This window comes from Salmo trutta, chromosome 13, assembly GCF_901001165.1.
Source record: "Salmo trutta chromosome 13, fSalTru1.1, whole genome shotgun sequence".
NCBI lineage: Eukaryota > Metazoa > Chordata > Actinopteri > Salmoniformes > Salmonidae > Salmo > Salmo trutta.
This window is the reverse complement of record NC_042969.1, coordinates 46,231,424-46,251,182: the sequence shown is the minus strand read 5'-3', so window position 1 is coordinate 46,251,182 and position 19,759 is coordinate 46,231,424. Positions and strand designations below refer to the sequence as shown.

At 41.4% G+C, this 19,759-nt stretch overlaps 1 protein-coding gene across 1 annotated transcript in view; it reads right to left on the bottom strand.

Annotated features, from left to right (window-relative positions):
• The window catches only part of b3glcta (beta 3-glucosyltransferase a), a 138,883-nt gene that overhangs the window by 29,946 nt on the left and 89,178 nt on the right, over positions 1-19,759 (bottom strand). Inside the window, exons 5-9 of the mRNA XM_029772239.1 lie at positions 19,655-19,731; positions 18,479-18,590; positions 16,222-16,358; positions 14,015-14,078; positions 1,789-1,920 (exon numbers count right to left, since the gene is read on the bottom strand). Coding sequence (XP_029628099.1) covers positions 1,789-1,920; positions 14,015-14,078; positions 16,222-16,358; positions 18,479-18,590; positions 19,655-19,731 — 522 coding nt within the window. The remainder of the gene's footprint in view (positions 1-1,788; positions 1,921-14,014; positions 14,079-16,221; positions 16,359-18,478; positions 18,591-19,654; positions 19,732-19,759) is intronic.

Below are 19,759 nucleotides of genomic sequence, written 5' to 3'. Positions count from 1 at the left end.
AAAGCAGGAATATAAGAATTAGACATATATTTTAGGGCCCAGAGTTTTTCCTGGTCAGGTCACATGATCACACTGGTCTCTAGTTATGAAACATACATCCCAAGAGGGGAGCCGTTATCGTTGTTGAAGCACCTCTAACTTTTTCAAATTCCCTGCCTGTGTTGAAGAGACCTTGTGAATCTTGACAAGTTCCTCAAGATGACACATGCGGTATTATTAGGTTATTATTTGAGAGTGAACTGTAAATTGGCCATCTTTATTTAGGTGATCAGTTCTCCTGCATGTCTGTCTGTGGCTCTCAGGCTGATGCCAGAGGGAGGCCATACACCCTGCTTATAGACTGTCCTCAGCCTCTCTGAGTAGTATACTATAAAGGGAATAGGGTGCAATTTGGGATGCAGCCCTGTGAGTTTTCTGTCTTCTCGACATATTAGAGCTCTGGCCAGGTTAGTGGGAAGATGTGGAGAAAAGGTACGAGGGAGGAAGGGTAGGAGGGAGACTAAAAGAAGAGAGCTAGCATAGTCATAGATCAGAGGGGGAGAAATGGTAGGAGGGAGAAAGGGTAGGAGGGGGACTAAAAGGAGAGAGCCAACCAGCATAGTCATAGATAAGAGGGGGACAAAGGGTAGGAGGGAGGAAGGGTAAGAGGGAGACTAAAAGGAGAGAGCCAGCATTGTCATAGATCAGAGGGGGAGGGAGGAAGGGTAGGCGGGATACTAAAAAGAGAGAGCCAGCATAGTCATAGATCAGAGGGGGAGAAAGGGTAGAAGGGGGGAAGGGTAGGAGGGGGACTAAAAGGAGAGAGCCAATCAGCATAGTCATAGATTAAAGGGTTTGGAGGGAGTACGAAAATGTATGTACTCACTACTGTAAGTCACTCTGGTTAAGAGTGTCTGCTAAAAGACTAAAACATAATTTAAATGTAATAAAATTAGGGAGGAATGGTAGGAGGGAGGAAGGGTAGAAGAAAGACTAAAAGGAGAGAGGGCACCCTGTTCTCTCTGAGCACTTTATCAAATGTTCAGATCAGGCTGAGGAAAGGCAACACTTCCAGGGGTACAAGTCAGACAGACTGACAGGCACCAAGAACAGAGGGCATATATTAAGCGTATCTGAGTTCAAACTAATAGGCCAGAGCTCAACACAGTGGTTTGTGTTGGGTGGGCAGCGGAAGTTCTCAATGGCCATGTTGCTGGCATCACACTTTTCAGCTCAACACTTCACACCTGATTTAAATGAACGAATAACTACTTTTTATTTCAGCCCACAATTGGATTCATCAGGTGTACTGCTGTGGGGCTGGAGAAAAGGTGTGACACCAACACGGCTCTTGAGGGCTGCAGCTGCCCGCCGCTATGAGACGGAATTCCAGTATGGAGGGTGTAGCCTGCTGAAGAGTGTCTCACCCAGGAATGTAAAGTACTGGAAGAGGATTTGAGGGTTCTTTAAAATATTGCTTGAGGGAGAAAGAAGATTTGAGCAATAAGGTCATCCTGAGATTCCTCTCCAACTTTCTGATAGTTTGCATGCATATAGACCGACACAATCATCGTTCCTGGGGGGTGGAGCAGACTTGGGTCCAAAGCATGTATCTTTTTCCTCCAAAATACTTGGTTTTAGTGGGTGGTGTTGGCACTTTTGGGACTATTCCATTGGTGCAATTCCATTTAAACCCCAATCAAGTGCACCAAGTAAGAAAGCTGAAACAAAAAAAATACTATTATTTCGACCAAGATCTGTGGTGAAGAATAGACCTGTGATGTACAGTATGCACAACTTGGTACCTACACACATGGGAGCAGGTCTCCTGAGCGTGGTAGCACAGTGTTGGGCAGTGGGAGAGTGTTCTGGCTCAGTACACAGCTCTGGGACTGCCGTCAGACGAGGCCCTTGGCCATTCTCCCAGATATACAGAGCCACCTGCAACAACACAGAAAGATACTGTTACTGTTATTTTTCAGCTGTTCATGCAAACAAATTTTCTTCTAGAAGCAAGCCAAAGTTGGTAGCTGAAGTCTACGCCCCTTCGTCGGTGATTGGTCAACAGTAGGGATTCTTCAATGAAGTGTTTGTTGTCATTCAACGAGAGACAAATGGTTTTCATGCAAAAAAAAAAATCACTTCAAAAATACTGCACCAAACATCTTAGATGTAAATTTGCGCGACTAAGATCTCCTCGACAAAATGTCAAAATTATGACAGATTTCTTGAGTTATCTTAGATTAATTCTGACTATTTTGAGGAAGTGGCTACGGCGTCTCAAGGTGGACAAACAGTACTATTGCCACTTTTTCTTGTTTTTCAAGCAAAGGTAGTATGTGAGACGCCAGCCATACCGAAGCATGCAGAAGGCTTTACAGTCACATCGGAAATGACTGTATAAAATACTAATACAAAAATATTTTGTTTTACAAGAAATATATATATATTTTTAAAGATGTCAAAATTATTGGCACCCTTGTTTTTAATACTTTGTGCACCATCCCCTTGTGAGGATAATGGCACTTAGCCTTTTTCTATAATGTTTTATGAGATTGTATGAACACACTGGGAGGGATCTTAGACTATTCCTCTATAAAGAAACTTTCCCGATCCTTGATATCCTTTGGTCTGCGTTTATGGACTGCCCTCCGCAATTCAAACCACAGGTTTTTAAATGGTGTTCAAGTCCAGAGACTGTCCAAAATTTAGATTTTGTGGTCAATTAACCATTTCTTTGTGGATTTTGATGTGTGCTTGGGGTCATTGTCTTAATGGAAGTTTAATTTGCGACCAAGTTTCAGCCTCATGACAGAGGCAACCAGGTTGTTGGCTAAAATGTTCTACTACTATTAGAGTTCCTGATGCCGTTAACCTTCAAAAGGGCCCCAGGACCAGTGGAAGCAAAACAGCCTCAATAACATCAAAGATCAACCACCATATTTTACAGTATGTATTAGGTTATTTTCCGCATATGCATCCTTCTGTCGAGGCCAAACCCACCACTGGTGTGCGTGGCAAAAGAGCTCTATTTTCATCTTATCTGACCATAGCACCCGGTTCCAATCCAAGTGCTAATGACGTTTAGCAAACTCTAGGCTTGGCTCTCAATAAAGGCCTTTTTATCGTAACCCCTGCGAAGAAGTTCTGTAATTCTCCAACTATGGCCCTTGGACTTTGCCCCCCAAAACAATCTTCTTCACTGTGCGTGGGGACAAGATACACTTGTGTTCTCTACCAGGCAAGTGCACCACTGTTCCAGTGGTTTTAACCTCTCTTGGGTATGTGGGACGTGACCGTCCCACCTGCGGGACACACTATTCAACAGCCAGTGAAATAGCAGGGCGCCAAATTCAAAACAGCTAAAATTAAGCACTAACCTTTGATGATCTTCATCAGATGGCACTCATAGGACTTCATGTTACACAATACATGTATGTTTTGCTCGATAAAGTTCATATTTATATCCAAAAACCCCATTGTAATGTTCAGAAATGTTTTGACTCCCAAAACTTCCAGTGAATGAGCACATCAATTTACAGAAATACTCATCATAAACATTGATACAATATTAAACTGTAATTCAAAGAATTATAGGTACACTTCTCCTTAATGCAACCGCTGTGTCAGATTTCAAAAAAACTTTACAGCGAAAGCACACTTTGCAATAATCTGAGTACAGCGTTCAGACACGAAACCAAACCCGTCATTTTGTGGAGTCAATAAAACTCAGAAATACTATTATAAATATTCACTTACCTTTGATGATCTTCATCAGAATGCACTCCCAGGAATCCCAGGTCCACAATAAATGTTTGTTTTGTTCGATAAGGTCCATTATTTATGTCCAAATACCTCATTTTTGTTCGCGTGTTCAGTCCACTACTCCAAATGCAGGAAGCGCGTGAAAATGTCACGACGAAAAGTCAAAAAAAGTTATATTTACGTTCGTAGAAATATGTCAAACGATGTATAGCATCAATCTTTAGGATGCTTTTAACATAAATCTTCAGTAATATTCCAACCGGACAATTCCAATGTCTTCAGAAAAGAAAAGGAACACAGCTCACACTCACATGAGCGCGCGCCTCTGAGCTCATGTCATTTCCTCACTCATCTGACTCCAAGCCCTCTTGTTCGCTTCAAATTCACAGTAGAAGCATGAAACAACTTTCTAAAGACTGTTGACATCTAGTGGAAGCCTTAGGAAGTGCAAAATGAACCCTAAGTCACTGTAGTTTGAATAGGGAATCAATTGAAAAAACTACAAGCCTCAGATTTTCAACTTCCTGGTTGGATTTGTCTCAGGGTTTTGCCTGCCATATGAGTTCTGTTATACTCACAGACATCATTCAAACAGTTTTAGAAACTTCAGTGTTTTCTATCCAAATCTACTAGTAATATGCATATCCTACCTTCTGAGCCTGAGTAGCAGGCAGTTTAATTTGGGCACGCCTTTCATCCGGACGTCAAAATACTGCCCCCTACCCTAGAGACTGCCCCCTACAACTACTTAATTGTTGCCCAAATAGTGGTATTTGTGGTATATTGTGGTATATTTGGTTTTTCAGTTGGTATATTATTTATTTCAAGTGGTATATTTGGTATATTTGGTTTTTCAGTTGTTTTCATGTACTCATTGCCTGATTTATGAAAGTCAACAACCATTTATCTCTTTTCATTTGTGAGTTCTTTGGATTTTATATACATGTTACCTCTTTTTAATACCCCAGTGAAACAGGAAGCCATGAAAGGCCACAATACAGGTCTGTAAATTGAGATTAATTTAAAGGTCCTGCACAGCCAAAATCATGTTTTGCTTCTACATTGATAAAGTTTGATCATAAAGTTACTGGTCGCCTCCCCCATATTAAACACTTGGATTTAGGAGGTGGGATTATTAAAAGGAATTTTGTGACATCACAAAATCTCTCATTTTAATACACCAGTGGTAATAACTTATTCTCTTACCTAATTTAAATTAGTACCACATTGTAACCAACATCGCAGAAGTTGTGTTTGCAGAGGGGTGTGGTTTACATAGCTAAGTAGCTAGTCTACTGGTGCCAAAATTTAAGTGCAGGGTGTCAGCGAATATAATTAGAGGTTTTGCGTGCGCTTTGGGGACCTTTAAGAATGTGACTGGCAGAACGGGTGTTGTATGTGGAAGGTGAGGGCTGCAGTAGGTATCTCAGATAGGAGGGAGTGAGGCCTAAGAGGGTTTTATAAATAAGCATCAACCAGTGGGTCTTGCGCCGGGTACACAGAGATGGCCAGTTTACAGAGGAGTATAGAGTGCAGTGATGTGTCCTACTGGTGATCTATAAATTACATCTCCGTAACCTAGCATAGTCGAGATTTAACCTTAGCCTGCAGCTTCGATATGTGCTGAGAGTATGACAGTGTGCTGTCAAAAAAAATAGCAGCACAACATTTCTTAGAGTCAAGGGCAGTGGCGATATCATTAAGGTTGCAGTGACACATCCATAACCTGAGCAGAAACCAGATTGCATACCAGAGAGAACACTATAGACATCAAGAAAGCCAGTCAGTTGATTGACAAGTTTTTCCAACAGGGCAGGATAGAAATTGGCCTATAACAGTTAGGATCAGCTTGATCTCGCCCTTTAAATAAAGGCTGCCTTCCAAGCACTGGGAACATCCCCAGGGAGAAGAGACAGGTTAAAAAAGTGAGATAGGCTTAGCGATGATAGGGGCTGCAACATTAATGTCACAAAAACCAAAACCACAGCTAAATGCAGCACTAACCTTTGATGATCTTCATCAGATGGCACACCTAGGACATTATGTTACACAATACATGCATGTTTTGTTCAATCAAGTTCATATTTATATCAAAAACAGCTTTTTACATTAGCATGTGACTAGCATGTGACTAGCATTCCCACCGAACACTTCCGGTGAATTTACTAAATTACTCACGATAAACGTTCACAAAAAACATAACAATTATTTTAAGAATTATAGATACAGAACTCCTTTATGCAATCGCTATGTCCGATTTTAAAATAGCTTTTCGGGGAAAACACATTTTGCAATATTCTGAGTAGATAGCCCGGCATCACAGGCTAGCTATTTTGACACCCACCAAGTGTGTCACTCACCAAACTAAGATTTACAATAAGAAAAATTGTATTACCTTTGCTGTTCTTCGTCAGAATGCACTCCCAGGACTTCTACTTCAATAACAAATGTTGGTTTGGTTCAAAATAATCCATATTTATATCCAAATAGCGGCGTTTTGTTTGTGCGTTCAAGACACTATCCGAAGGGTAAAGAAGGGTGACGCGCCCGACGCGTTTCGTGACAAAAAATTTCAAAATATTCCATTACCGTACTTCGAAGCATGTCAAATGCTGTTTAAAATCAATTTTTATGAGATTTTTCTCGTAAAAAAGCGATAATATTCCGACCGGGAAACCCTGTTTTAGTTCAAAGACTAAAAAATAAAAACATGGTGTCGCCTCATGCACACGCATCAGTCTCATTGTCCTAAGATCGACCACTATCCAAATGCGCTATTGTTTTTCAGCCATGGCCTGCAAAGCCACCATTCATTGTTCTGGCGCCTTCTGAGAGCCCATGGGAGCGTTAGAAAATGTCACGTTATGCCAGAGATCCCCTGTTTTGGTTAGAGATGATCAAGAAGGCCAAGAAATAGTCAGAGAGAGCGCTTCCTGTTTGGAATCTTCTCAGGTTTTGGCCTGCCAAATGAGTTCTGTTATACTCACAGACACCATTCAAACAGTTTTAGAAACTTTAGGGTGTTTTCTATCCAAATCAAACAATTATATGCATATTCTAGTTATTGGGCAGGAGTAGTAACCAGATTAAATCGGGTACGTTTTTTATCCGGCCGTGCAAATACTGCCCCCTATCCCCAACAGGTTAACTCTATGGCAGCACCCACGGGGCTAGAACTGTCTAGCTCTACCCTTAGACTTGGTGATGATGTAGTGTCCCCATGAGTGACAGAACACTGAACCAATCACGGTGCAACGCTCCGTATTTTCCACTGCTGCCCCACCACCACAGAAAGCACTGAGCTAGGCTGAAATACCTGCATTTTGGAGCTGCCTTACTCGAGAAAACAAAAAAAGAGACCATGTTTGTATGTGGCTTTATTAACTCAATTATATATTTTTTTACATTGTTTGCAAACTGATATGTGACACGCATTAGTGGCAAAATAACATGCAAAACAGGCCTAGGTCCCCCCCAAAAAATGTGTGGTTGGTATAGGGCAGTGTATGTAAGTTGTGTATGTAGGTGTGTCACCTGACTAAAGATGTCAGAAGTTCTCTGTAACTTTATCTATATTTGGCAGAAGAATGAGGATGCATTCCAAATAGGATGTGGAAACAGTGTCAACATATTTTTTGTGGCCTGGTGAGCTACATGTATAAAAGTGTTCCTCTTTCTCAAGCTGAACACACCTATATACTACCACCTGTGATTCCTTCTCTAACAGGAGAAGGTGACAATGGAGACCATGGAGAAGTTGGCAATCCTTCTGCTTCTGAGTGCTGCCATTGCATTGGGTGGTGCAAAGCCTATACTAGAGGAAAACCTGACCCAGCTCCCTCCTATAGAACCCTTCCTGAAGACAAAGGTGGAACAGATTCCTCCTGTCGAGGCTGAGGGGGTGGAAAAGGATCAGGAGGGTATCAAGAACAGGACAACAAAAAGTGAATGTCCCTCAGGCTGCTACACATATGTTTGTCAGCTTTCGGAACAAAACTGTTTAGCACTTGGTGGAAACCTAGCATCCATGCATAGCTTTTTAAAGGACCAGTCCATACAAGCGCTGATACAGGATGCCACTAGCCAGCTACCTAGCACCTGGGTTGGAGTTTTTAATGCAGTCAAGGAGGGCACATGGTTGATGGGTTCAGATGTATTACACTAACCGGAACACTTCAAATCAAATGTTATTTGTCACATACACGTGTTTAGCAGATGTTATTGTGGGTGTAGCGAAATGCTTGTGTTTCAAGCTCCAAAAGTGCATTAATATCTAACAAGTAATATCTAACAATTTCACAACAATACACATACATCTAAAGTAAACCCTGGAGAGCCCTGCGGTTACGGGCAGTGCAGTTGCCGTACCAGGCGGTGATACAGCCCGACAGGTTGCTCTCAATTGTGCATCTGTAAATGTTTGTGAGGGTTTTAAGTGCCAAGCCAAATTTCTTCAGCCTCCTGAGGTTGAAGAGGCGCTGTTGCAACTTCTTCATCACACTGTATGTGTGAGTGGACCATTTCAGTTTGTCAGTGATGTGTACGCCGAGGAACTTGAAGCTTTCCACCTTCTCCACTGCTGTCCCGTTGATGTGGATAGGGGGGTGCTCCCTCTGCTGTTTCCTGAAGTCCACGATCAGCTCCTTTGTTTTTTTTACATTGGGTGAGAGGTTATTTTCCTGGCACCATACTCCCAGGGCCCTCACCTCCTTCCTGTAGACTGTCTCGTCATTGTTGGTAATCAGACCTACTACTGTTGTGTCGTCTGCAAACTTGGTGATTGAGTTGGAGGCGTGCATGGCCACGCAGGAGAGGGCTGAGCACGCATCCTTGTGGGGCCCCAGTGTTGAGGATCAGTGAAGTGGAGGTGTTGTTTCCTACCTTCACCACCTGGGGGCAGGAAGTCCAAGACCCAGTTGCACAGAGCGGGGTTCCTCTTGTCCAGATGGGATAGGGCAGTGCGACGGAGATTGCATCGTCTGTGGATCTATTGAGGCGGTAAGCAAACTGAAGTGGTTCTAGGGTGTCAGGTAAGGTAGAGGTGATATGATCCATAACAAGTCTCTCACAGCACTTCATGATGACAGAAGTGCTACGGGGCGATAGTCACTTTGTTCAGTTACCTTTGCTTTCTTGGGTAGAGGAACAATGGTGGACATCTTGAAGCATGTGGGGACAGCAGACTGAGATAGGGAGAGATTGAATATGTCTATAAACACTGTAGCCAGCTGGTCTGCGCATAATCTGAGGACGCGGCTAGGGATGCCGTCTGGGCCGGCAGCCTTGTGAGGGTTAACACTCTTAAATGTCATACTCACGTCAGTGATTGTTTGATTGTAGACCATGCAGACTTACGAGCCCAATAACGCTGGAGTAGGAAAGGACTGTCTGGAGAAAACGCTGCATGTAAGAAGCTCTGGTTCGACGTGCCCTGAGAGTGGCGTTAGCATCTCTCTGTTCCAGAAGACTGTAGGCTACGAAATGAAGCAGCTACTTCACCTCCAACTCCAGGGGTCAACAGACTACACTTCAATAATCAAACCAAGATTTGGCACTCACTGCAGCTCACCAAAATGACAAATAAAACCTGTATTCACCAAAAAAGAAGCTAACCACCTAGCTAATGATTAGCTAGCATGCAATATGTAACATTTCAAAACACTGACGGCGGTATTTACAACAAGAGCAAACATTTATCTACCAAAATAAAAGTGTCTTTGAAGCTCAATGCCAACATTTATACCAAGTCAATATCTGCTGTTAGCTAGCTACTGTTTAGGTAGGCTAACCTTTCAAGTAAGCTAAAGTTAGCTAAGCTTGATGCTAATTCTGTTTTTGAAATTAAAGATAAATTACGTACTCTGAATTGTTGTTTTCTTTTTATGGAGTAATGGTGACTAACGCCATTCCCGTACAAATTTGCGCAACCGCGGCATTCAAAAGAGGGACTGTAGCGACTGTTGGCATCAAAATCTGGGGTGTGAACTACGTTTCCATTCAAGCGTTAATTGACATGGTAATAGCCCGATAGTATTGCTGAAAAGTTGAAAAAAACTGACCCCTCTGACGCTGTACGTTAAATTGTGACGTGTCATTCTGTGTTGTACAGCCTCTCTCCACCAGGTGTAGCGCTTCTCTCTCAGATTATAAACAAGAAAGGGACAGGGACTGGGTGAGGGGGGATACCTAGTCAATTGTACAATTGAATGCATTCATTTTTTGTGTCATCACTGCATGCCATCATGACTCTCAAAAGCCACGACAGCCGCTATTTACTTCTGAAGATAACTTTAGCGCCGCCCCCTAAAAATCAGATTCAAATTCGACACAAACCTTCAAATAGGTATGTAATAACACATTATATAACCTCTTTATAGTGTTTTACTTACATTTTAGAGGTGATAAGTTGGACAGATTGGGTAAAAAAAGCTGTTTCCACACACGACATATCTCCCCCTTTCACTATCACTCAGTAGGTTACACTTCCCCACCCGCCATTTTTAAAAAGATCCGACGGAGCTCATTGCCTTCTTCAATCATGCAGAGACGGGCAGCATGAAGGTCTCGTCATTGATTTTGCTGAAAAGGGGAGAAATTGTGCTTTACAATGGTATTCATATTACAGTTGACCTAAAAGTATTACGCTTTTTGGGCGCTAAAATAAGGTAAATTGTACGGAATAGCACGATGTACAAAAGTGTGTTAGTTTCCGTTAACATTAGTTCACTAGTTGTCATGGCAGATTATTTAGTCAATGATAAATGTGCGTTTTGTACCAACTTTACAATAAGTCTCAAAGAAACGTAGCTAATTAAAATGAATAAATAATACATTTTATTTACCTTTATTTAACTAGGCAAGTCAGTTAAGAACAAATTCTTATTTTCAATGACAGCCTAGGAACAGGGGGTTAACTGCCTTGTTCAGGGGCAGAACGACAGATTTTTACCTTGTCAGCTCAGGGATTCGATCTTGCTACCTTTCGGGTACTAGTCCAACGCTCTAACCACTAGGCTACCTGCCGCCCCATATATAGCACACACAAGCTATTTTTAAACGATAATAAAGATAATATCTCTCAATAACATGAACTAGCATAACTACAAATAATGTATTAATAAAAAAAACGTAGCATACTGTTAATATTAATTAAGCCTTTACTAACATGAAACTGTCCTATCAGACCATTTTATTGGTGAATAGTTTAGATGCTGGGACTTAAGGTTACATACCTATTAACTAACATGAAATATCAGCTTTATAAATCATTTATTAATGCATTTTTGATAGCTTAGTAAATCTACATACAAATAATGAATGCTTCATAGATATATATTAATTATTTATTCTGCTTAACTAATGCATTAACTAATGTTAATATATCCTTATTGTAAAGTGTTATTCCCTGTCTTTCATATCGGAGGTTAAATCCATGAGGCAGAGAAATGTGACAGGCAATGTGAGTCCAGACAGTTGGAAGAAAAACCCAGCCGAGAGAAGGAGTGAGAGGGAGAGAGACAGGCATACAGTGACTGCTATTCTATTTCTCCCCTGAATGAAGGACTGAAGATGCTCTGAGATGAGGCTAAAAAAACAGAAAAGAAAGAAGGCGAAGTTACAAGACAGAGTGTCCCTCAGACAAATAATGTGACAGTCAGCTGGGCTTAAGGAGGAGGTAGATATGAGGAAGAAACTGCTTCTATTAGGCTAATGAGCTTGTGACACCAGGTTATATTTAAATTAAACTTCATTTGATTAGCATCTACTAGGCTTAAGACAATGTTAGTGTATAGAATCTCCTGCCAACAACAGCAGGGAAGGACAGGGGACAGCAGAGAAGGATAATACAAGTTGAAGAATGTGCAGTGTCATAAACTCGAAATTCATCCAATTGGCGACAGATTTTCATGAGAACATTCTAGAATTCGCAATAAAGAAAATATGTGATTTTTCCCACCAGTGGTGTGTTTCCACCAAATGGACTTCTTGCAGGCAAAAACCATGACGTGATGATATAGTGTGCACACAATGTATACTGAACAATTGTTGGTCCCATGTTTAATGAGCTGAAATAAAAGATCCCAGGCTCCTTCCATACGCACAAAAGCTTATTTCTCTCAAATGTTGCACACAAATTTGTTTATATCCCTGTCAGTGAGCATTTCTCCTTCGCCAAGATAATTCATCCACTTGACAGGTGTGGCATTTCAAGAAGCTGATTAAACAGCATGGTCATTACACAGGTGCACCTTGTGCTGGGGACAAAAAAAGGCCACTCTAAAATGCGCAGTTTTATCACACAACACAATGTCTCAGGTTTTGAGGGAGCATGCAATTGGTATGCTGACGGCAGGAATGTCCACCAGAGATGTTGTCAGAGAATGTCATGTAAGCCGCCTCCAACGTTGTTTTAGAGAATTTGGCAGTATGTCCAACTGGCCTCACAACTGCAGACCATGTGTATGGCGTTGTGTGGGTGAGCGGTTTGCTGATGTCAATGTTGTGAATAGAGTGCCCCATGGTTGCGGTGGGGTTATGGTTGGGTAGGCATAAGCTACGGACAATGAAAACCATTGCATTTTATCGATGGCAATTTGAATACACAGAGATACCGTTACGAGATCCTGAGGCCAATTGTCGTGCCATTCATCCGCTGTTATCACCTCTTGTTTCTGCATGATAATGCACAGCTCCAAGTCACAAGGATCTGTACACAATTCCTGGAAGCTGAAAATGTCCCAGTTCTTCCATGGCTGCATACTCCACAGACATGTCACCCATTAAGCATGTTTGGGATGCTCTGGATTGACGTGTACGACAGCGTGTTCCAGCTCCTGCGAATATCCAGCAACTTTGCACAGCCATTGATGAGGAGTGCCTTCAGTGTAGCTCAGTTGGTAGAGCATGGTGTTTGCAACGCCAGGGTTGTGGGTTCGATTCCCACGGGGGGCCAGCACAGAACAAAAAAAAATGTATGAAATGTATGATATTGTATGAAATGTATGCATTCACTACTGTAAGTCGCTCTGGATAAGAGCGTCTGCTAAATGACTAAAATGTAAATGTAAATGAGTGGGACAACATTTCACAGGCCACAACCAACAGCCTGATCAACTCTATGCGAAGGAAATGTGTCTCGCTGCATGAGGGAAATGGTGGTCACACCAGATACTGACTGGTTTCCTGATCCATCCCTACCTTTTTTTAAGGTATCTGTGACCAACTGATGCATATCTGTATTCCCAGTCATGTGAAATCCATAGATTAGAGCCTAATGAATTTATTTCAATTGACTGATCTCCTTTTAGGAACTGTAACTAAGTAAAATCTTTGAAATTGTTGCATGTTGCGTTTATATTTTTGTTCAGTATACTTTTACCACTTAAGTTTTCATGTACCGAATACAAATCTAAAGTTCTATGTGTTTCCATCGCATTTTCAACTGTAGCGATAGTTTTGTCACAAAAGTGTTGCGTTAAATAGCAAATGTGCCAAATACTCTGGTCTTGGCACGTGCCCTCTAGCCAACAGCTCGCAGATACAGTGCGGGTAGGCTAGTCTACATGATGAGATTATTACGGATAAGAGCAAGAATATTTGTATTTGTCAAATAGCAGACAAGCATCAATCATCATGTCACCAGAATAAGACCCTCGATATTTATTGGACAAGAGCATCAAGATCACTGTGCGCTTTCACCACCCTGTGAAGATCATCATAACTTATTTCATCTGTAGCCTAATAAACTGAATGGTTTCCCGGTTCGTAGTGGGAGGACCGCACACCATATCATTGCGTGACTTCAAGTTTATTTCAATATGCTATTATATCAATATTTGCGCATAAAGGCGTTTCCACCACCATTGCTCACATAATTAATCTTACAGACACAAAAAGATCCTACCATGTTGAATGAAAAAATTATCTGTCTGCATTTATCAAATTGTACCGAAACTTCCTATTTCCATCAGAGCTGTCGTGATTTGTTTATACGGTACGACTTTAAGTACATATAAAACTGTAGATAGAAACGTGGTTAGTGACACACATTATGATCCGATAACAACATCTGCTTTACTCCATGCCGTCATAAACTGTAGCCAAAATGCCAAAATATTAAAAACAAATCATTTAAATTACTCTTTAAAAGCATTTTCATTAGAACCAAGCATTTTGCTACACCCGCAATAACATCTGCTAAATATGGGTACGCGACCAATAACATTTTATTTGAACTCATAACAATAATGCGGTCGGATATAAATCTTACCTCATGCTTCAGATCGATAGTGAAGTCAGACTTGAGTGGATCATCTCTCACTTTGTTTGCGAGCCTGGAACATCAAATCACTGTCTATTAGAATTTGCAGTTAGAACTGAATAAAATATGATTATTTTCCCTAGACCACTAGGAATGTAACAATGATTGATGATATAATGAAAAAAACAGTATAACAAAAGTTATTGTCCAGCAGAGAACATTATTGCTGAGATGTGGTTGCTATTCAGGTTTCTAAAGACCACTAGGGAAGAAGCAAGATCTATGTTAGCAGTGAATACTATAGGTCAGGTATTCCCATACTATACCCCCCAGGGGTACGTGCAATGCCGTCGGGGGTATGCCAAATAAAAATGTGATTCACATAAAAAAATATATTACAACACCTACTATTTGAAGGGTTTTTCTTTATTTTTACTATTTTCTACATTGTAGAATATTAGTGAAGACGTCAAACCTATGAAATAACACATATGGAATCATGTAGTAACCAAAAAAGTGTTAAACAAATCAAAATATGTTTAGATTTGAGATTCTTCAAATAGCCACCCTTTGCCTTGATGACAGCTTTGCACACTCTTGGCATTCTCTCAACCAGCTTCGCCTGGAATGCTTTTCCAACAGTCTTAAAGGAATTCCCACATATGCTGAGCATTTGTTGACTGATTTTCCTTCACTCTGCAGCCCAACTCATACCAAACCATCTCAATTTGGTTGAGGTTGGGGGATTGTGGAGGCCAGGTCATCTGATGCAGCACTCAATCACTCTCCTTCTTGGTAAAATAGCCATTACTCAGCCTGGAGGTGTATTAAGTCATTGTCCTGTTGAAAACAAATGATAGTTTCACTAAGCCCAAACCAGACGGGATGGCGTATCACTGCAGAATGCTGTGGTAGTCATGCTGGTTAAGTGTGCCTTGAATTCTAAATAAATCACAGACAGTGTCACCAGCAAAGCACCCCTCACACCATAACACCTCCTTCTCCATGTTATACGGTGGGAAAAACACATGCGGAGATCATCCGCGTCTCACAAAGACATGGCGGTTGGAACCAGAAATCTCCAATTAGGACTCATCAGACGAAAGGACACATTTCCACCGGTCTAATGTCCACTGCTCGTGTTTCTTGGCTCAAGCAAGTCTCTTCTTCTTACTGGTGTCCTTTAGTAATGGTTTCTTTACAGCAATTCGACCGTGAAGGCCTAATTCACACAGTCTCCTCTGAACAGTTGATGTTGAGATGTGTCTGTTACTTGAACTCTGTGAAGCATTTTTTTGGGCTGCAATTTCTGAGGCTGGTAACTCTAATGAACTTATCCTCTGCAGCAGAGGTAACTCTGGGTCTTCCTTTCCTGTGGCGGTCCTCATGAGAGCCAGTTTCATCATAGCGCTTGATGGTTTTTGCGACTGCACTTGAAGAAACTTTAAAAGTTCTTTACATTTTCCAGATTGACTGACCTTCATGTCTTAAAGTAATGATGGACTGTCGTTTCTCTTTGCTTATTTGAGCTATTCTTGCCATAATATGGACTTGGTCTTTTACCAAATAGGGCTATCTTCTGTATACCCCCTACCTTGTCACAACACAACTGATGGGCTAAAATGCATTGAGAAGGAAATAAATTCCACAGTAGGGTTAAAGGATGGTAGAGGGAGACTAGTGTTTAAAGGAGGGTAGATGGAGACTGGAGTTAAGAGGATAGATGGAGCGTAGGGTTAGAGGGTAGATCGAGACTAGGGTTAAAGGAGGGTAGATGGAGACTAGGGTTCAACGCTGCCATCTGTAATTCAAACAACAACAAAAGGCCACCGCCACTTTTTTGGTAAACAGCTGAGAAATGTGCCTGAAGAAATGTAATCACCCTTTAGTAGATGTATAAATAGATCTATGGATGCAAGGACTGACAGATCCATCAGATCAAACGTATAGTTCTAACTATGTTTTAAAGCTATGACGTGTTTGTTTTCAATTGACATTGTTTACAAACAATGGAGTAAAACAAGCTTATATTTGGGTTCTGATCGGATAAGACAGTTGAATGAGGCATTCATAAGTTATATTTTCCAAGAAGAAATAGCTATATAATTAATTTAGAAGTCCAAAAATGTATGTACAAATCACAGATTGCAACTATAAAGAAAGGTAGATGGAGACAACAAAAGTTAAAGGAAGTTAGATATAGATTAGGATCTGACCTGTCAAGCAGGGGGATGCTAAGGGCCCAGGCAGCAGAGAAGTCTGGGTATTTAAAGATGGAGGGGTTCTCTGCAAAGGCGTAGTGGTGGATGATGGTCGACTCCTCGTCATGGAGAGGTTTACCCAGGAACCACTCCTGAGGGATGGATGTGACATCATCAGCATCATGATGACATAGCTGCTAACGTGCCACACATCTGGGCTGTATTCATTGAGATTAAGAATTATAAACATTGTAGAAATACATTTTATAAAAAGAGCAAACTTTATTCCCAATTCGACATGACAGGCAAATGTATGTACGTCTTTGTTAAAAAAACTACTGCTTCCATGCGTACACTTCTTTAAATCTGTTAAACGGAAGCATACAGTATCTCTGAGGGGAGTCTACCAATTATATTAGTAGTAGTTGTTTTTAAAGTACCCAAAACTATTTTGAGACTTTATTTGACCATGGTAAAGATGGTCCCTGCGTTAATACTGAATCGAAGTCACACATACAGTCTACATCCTCTCCTCATCCCTGATACAGTGCTGTGCTCGGAGCTCAGCACTGTGTGTACCCCGCACAATGACACGTCACCGGTACCCTCTGTATATAGCCTCATTATTGCGTTACTTTTTTTGTCTTTTTTTTACTTTAGTTTATTTAGTAAATATTTTCTTAACTCTATTTTCTTAAAACCGCATTGTTGGTTAAGGGCTTGTCAGTAAGCATTTCAGGGTAAGGTCTACACCTGTTGTACTTGTCGCATGTGACAAATACAATTTGATTTGATTTGTGTGATGATGAGATAATAATGAATTCTATTTCTCACTTGGAATTGGAATCCCTTACAGGTTCCAGGCTGTCCCGGCTAGCAGATGGAGTGTTCACTTAATTACTATGCATCGTTTTCAGAGTAAGAATAACTTGAACCTCGGCTCTCTGTTAAGGTCTGGTGTACCTCCGGAAGGTGTAATTAGTTTGATGTTGTTCATTGGACGGTGTCGGGATGTACTAATCAGGATGGCCGTTGGATGATTTTTAGCTCTTTCCCATGCTTTGGTTTAAAGCCTGTTTCAACTGTCGAGGCTTATCAAAACACAAATCATTCACCCATAAATCTTAGCAACAAAAACATAATTTGTGAATTCCCAAGATTAAACATTTTATGTTTGACAGTAGGAGAGCCAAGTAATTTGAAACACTTATAAAACCTACACAAATGATTGATGGTAACAAAATCGAGAAAGTTTAAGCATTCACTTTGCTGCAGTCAATAGGATGATGTTACTTTGAAAAAAATAAAGCAACACTATCAACTGTCGTTATCTGGTTTTATCCTCGCAATCCACTTATTCAAAACAAAACCTTTTCTATTGGCATTCTGTTTGTGGTTTAAAACAACTCGCTAATCAACCGGCAACACCTGGATCCTGAACCTCAGAGAGAGAGAGCAGCTCTGGAGACAAGCTCGGAGTAAAATGGTTAATATCACCTTAATAAGACACAAAACAAAACCCTCCCTGCATCTGTGCTGCTGCTAAAAAACAATCATAACATCATTATTATCAATGGGCCTCCGGCAAGCCAGGCGGCTAAAGCTGCTCATACTGTGTTTGAAAAAGAGTCCATCGTTAATCCCAGACGCTAGTCACTGCTGTTGGCTAGGGTCTGAGTTTCCGAGACTAGGTCCAACCCAATGACTCTATTACAGCAGCTGAGACAGACGGCTAGTGCTCAGTCATTGGCCAAGGAGAAGTGAAGTACTGTGATTACGGTACCAAGTAAAGGTAATTTGGACCAAAATGTTAGTATGAGATCCATTAGACACTCTGTGGCACATACAAGAATGCTAGTGTACTGGAGTTTATTTTTCTAAACAAAGGTTTCACGTCTAAAGACGGACGGACGGACGGACGGACGGACGGACGGACGGACGGACGGACGGACGGACGGACGGACGGACGGACGGACGGACGGACGGACGGACGGACGGACGGACGGACGGACGGACAGACAGACAGACAGACAGACAGACAGACAGACAGACAGACAGACAGACAGACAGACAGACAGACAGACAGACAGACAGACAGACAGACAGACAGACAGACAGACAGACAGACAGACAGACAGACAGACAGACAGACAGACAGACAGACAGACAGACAGACAGACAGACAGACAGACAGACAGACAGACAGACAGACAGACAGAGTGGTCACTAAGTAGATATAATTATTACAATCCTAAATCTGTGGGTCACTTACTTTTCTCCTGTCAAACTTCCTGAGGGCCTGGAGCAGCTTGGTCACCTTGACGTTAGTCTCCTCTTCCAGAAACACTAACCAGGACGAGTTCTTCCCAAACAACGAGGAGAAGCTAAGGAGGCAGAAACATCGTCAGACCTTTACACAGCTTATTGAACCGTGGATACATTCATGATATGACCTATTTGTTTTGATCTTGTAGCAAAAGGCTAGTCTGGTCCCAGATCTGTTTGTGCTCTTGCCTACTCCATCACTGTTGTCATTGTTTGGCAAGAAAATTCAAAAAGGAGTTAGCAAGAGAGCCGAAACAGACTGGCACCCAGGCTAGCAAAAGGCCGAACAGGGCATAAGGTGACGGCTATAGGTAACTATCATAGTATGGTAGGTAATCCTGTTATACAATAGGAGAAACATTCTAACATTCAAACTAATTAACTATTGTGTGTATAGACCTTGTAGTATATCATGCTGCACAGAGTAAACAAAACTTTCATATAACCTCAAATATTGCTACAAGGTTATTTGCCAAAGATTATTTGTGAAAAATGGTTAGTAAAGTTAGCAATTATTTCCCCTCTTTTTTTACCTGACCCTATCAGATGGAGACAGCCATACGCTTTTCAACAACGGATTTGATAAAAATGACATAGCAAATTACATTGGTTGTCATTTAACTAACAAAGCCCAATATTGCAGAAGCCATTTGACAAACATTTGAATGCTGAAAGTGACGAGTAGATCAGGAATAGGCTTACCTCTCAATGGTCAGCGCGCGAATCTGCACACAGCATGCAATTTAAATAGGCTACTGATATTGCCTGGGGTTATTCGGCATGCAAAATGACTTGCAGATCAATGACTGTCAACATAATTACATTCTTAGTTTGACACTGAAGGAGAGGACACAGTTGTCACAAAATATGAGCGGTATTTTCAGAAGGTAAAAAGACTGAGCAGCCGATTCGTAAAGTTTGAATAGATTTTCTGACTGATACATGCTACATTTGGATAGGTTTCGGATCCCACAGACCATGCACTCATATCTTAAACATTTGAACCGGGGACCAATGCCTACCGGTGAATCGTTATGTCCCTACTGTACTGTATGGAATTACAAGATGGAAGTCTTTGTTGATGTTGCTGCTCTTTTGAAAGCTGACAGGCCTGAGCACTTACTAAGGCAGCAGAGGAAGGATGCTCCAGTCTCCCTCATTGTCTGTCAAACTGTGGAGGAGCAGGACTGGAGGGGGTGTCTGAAAAGAAAAACTGTGTTTAAGTCAA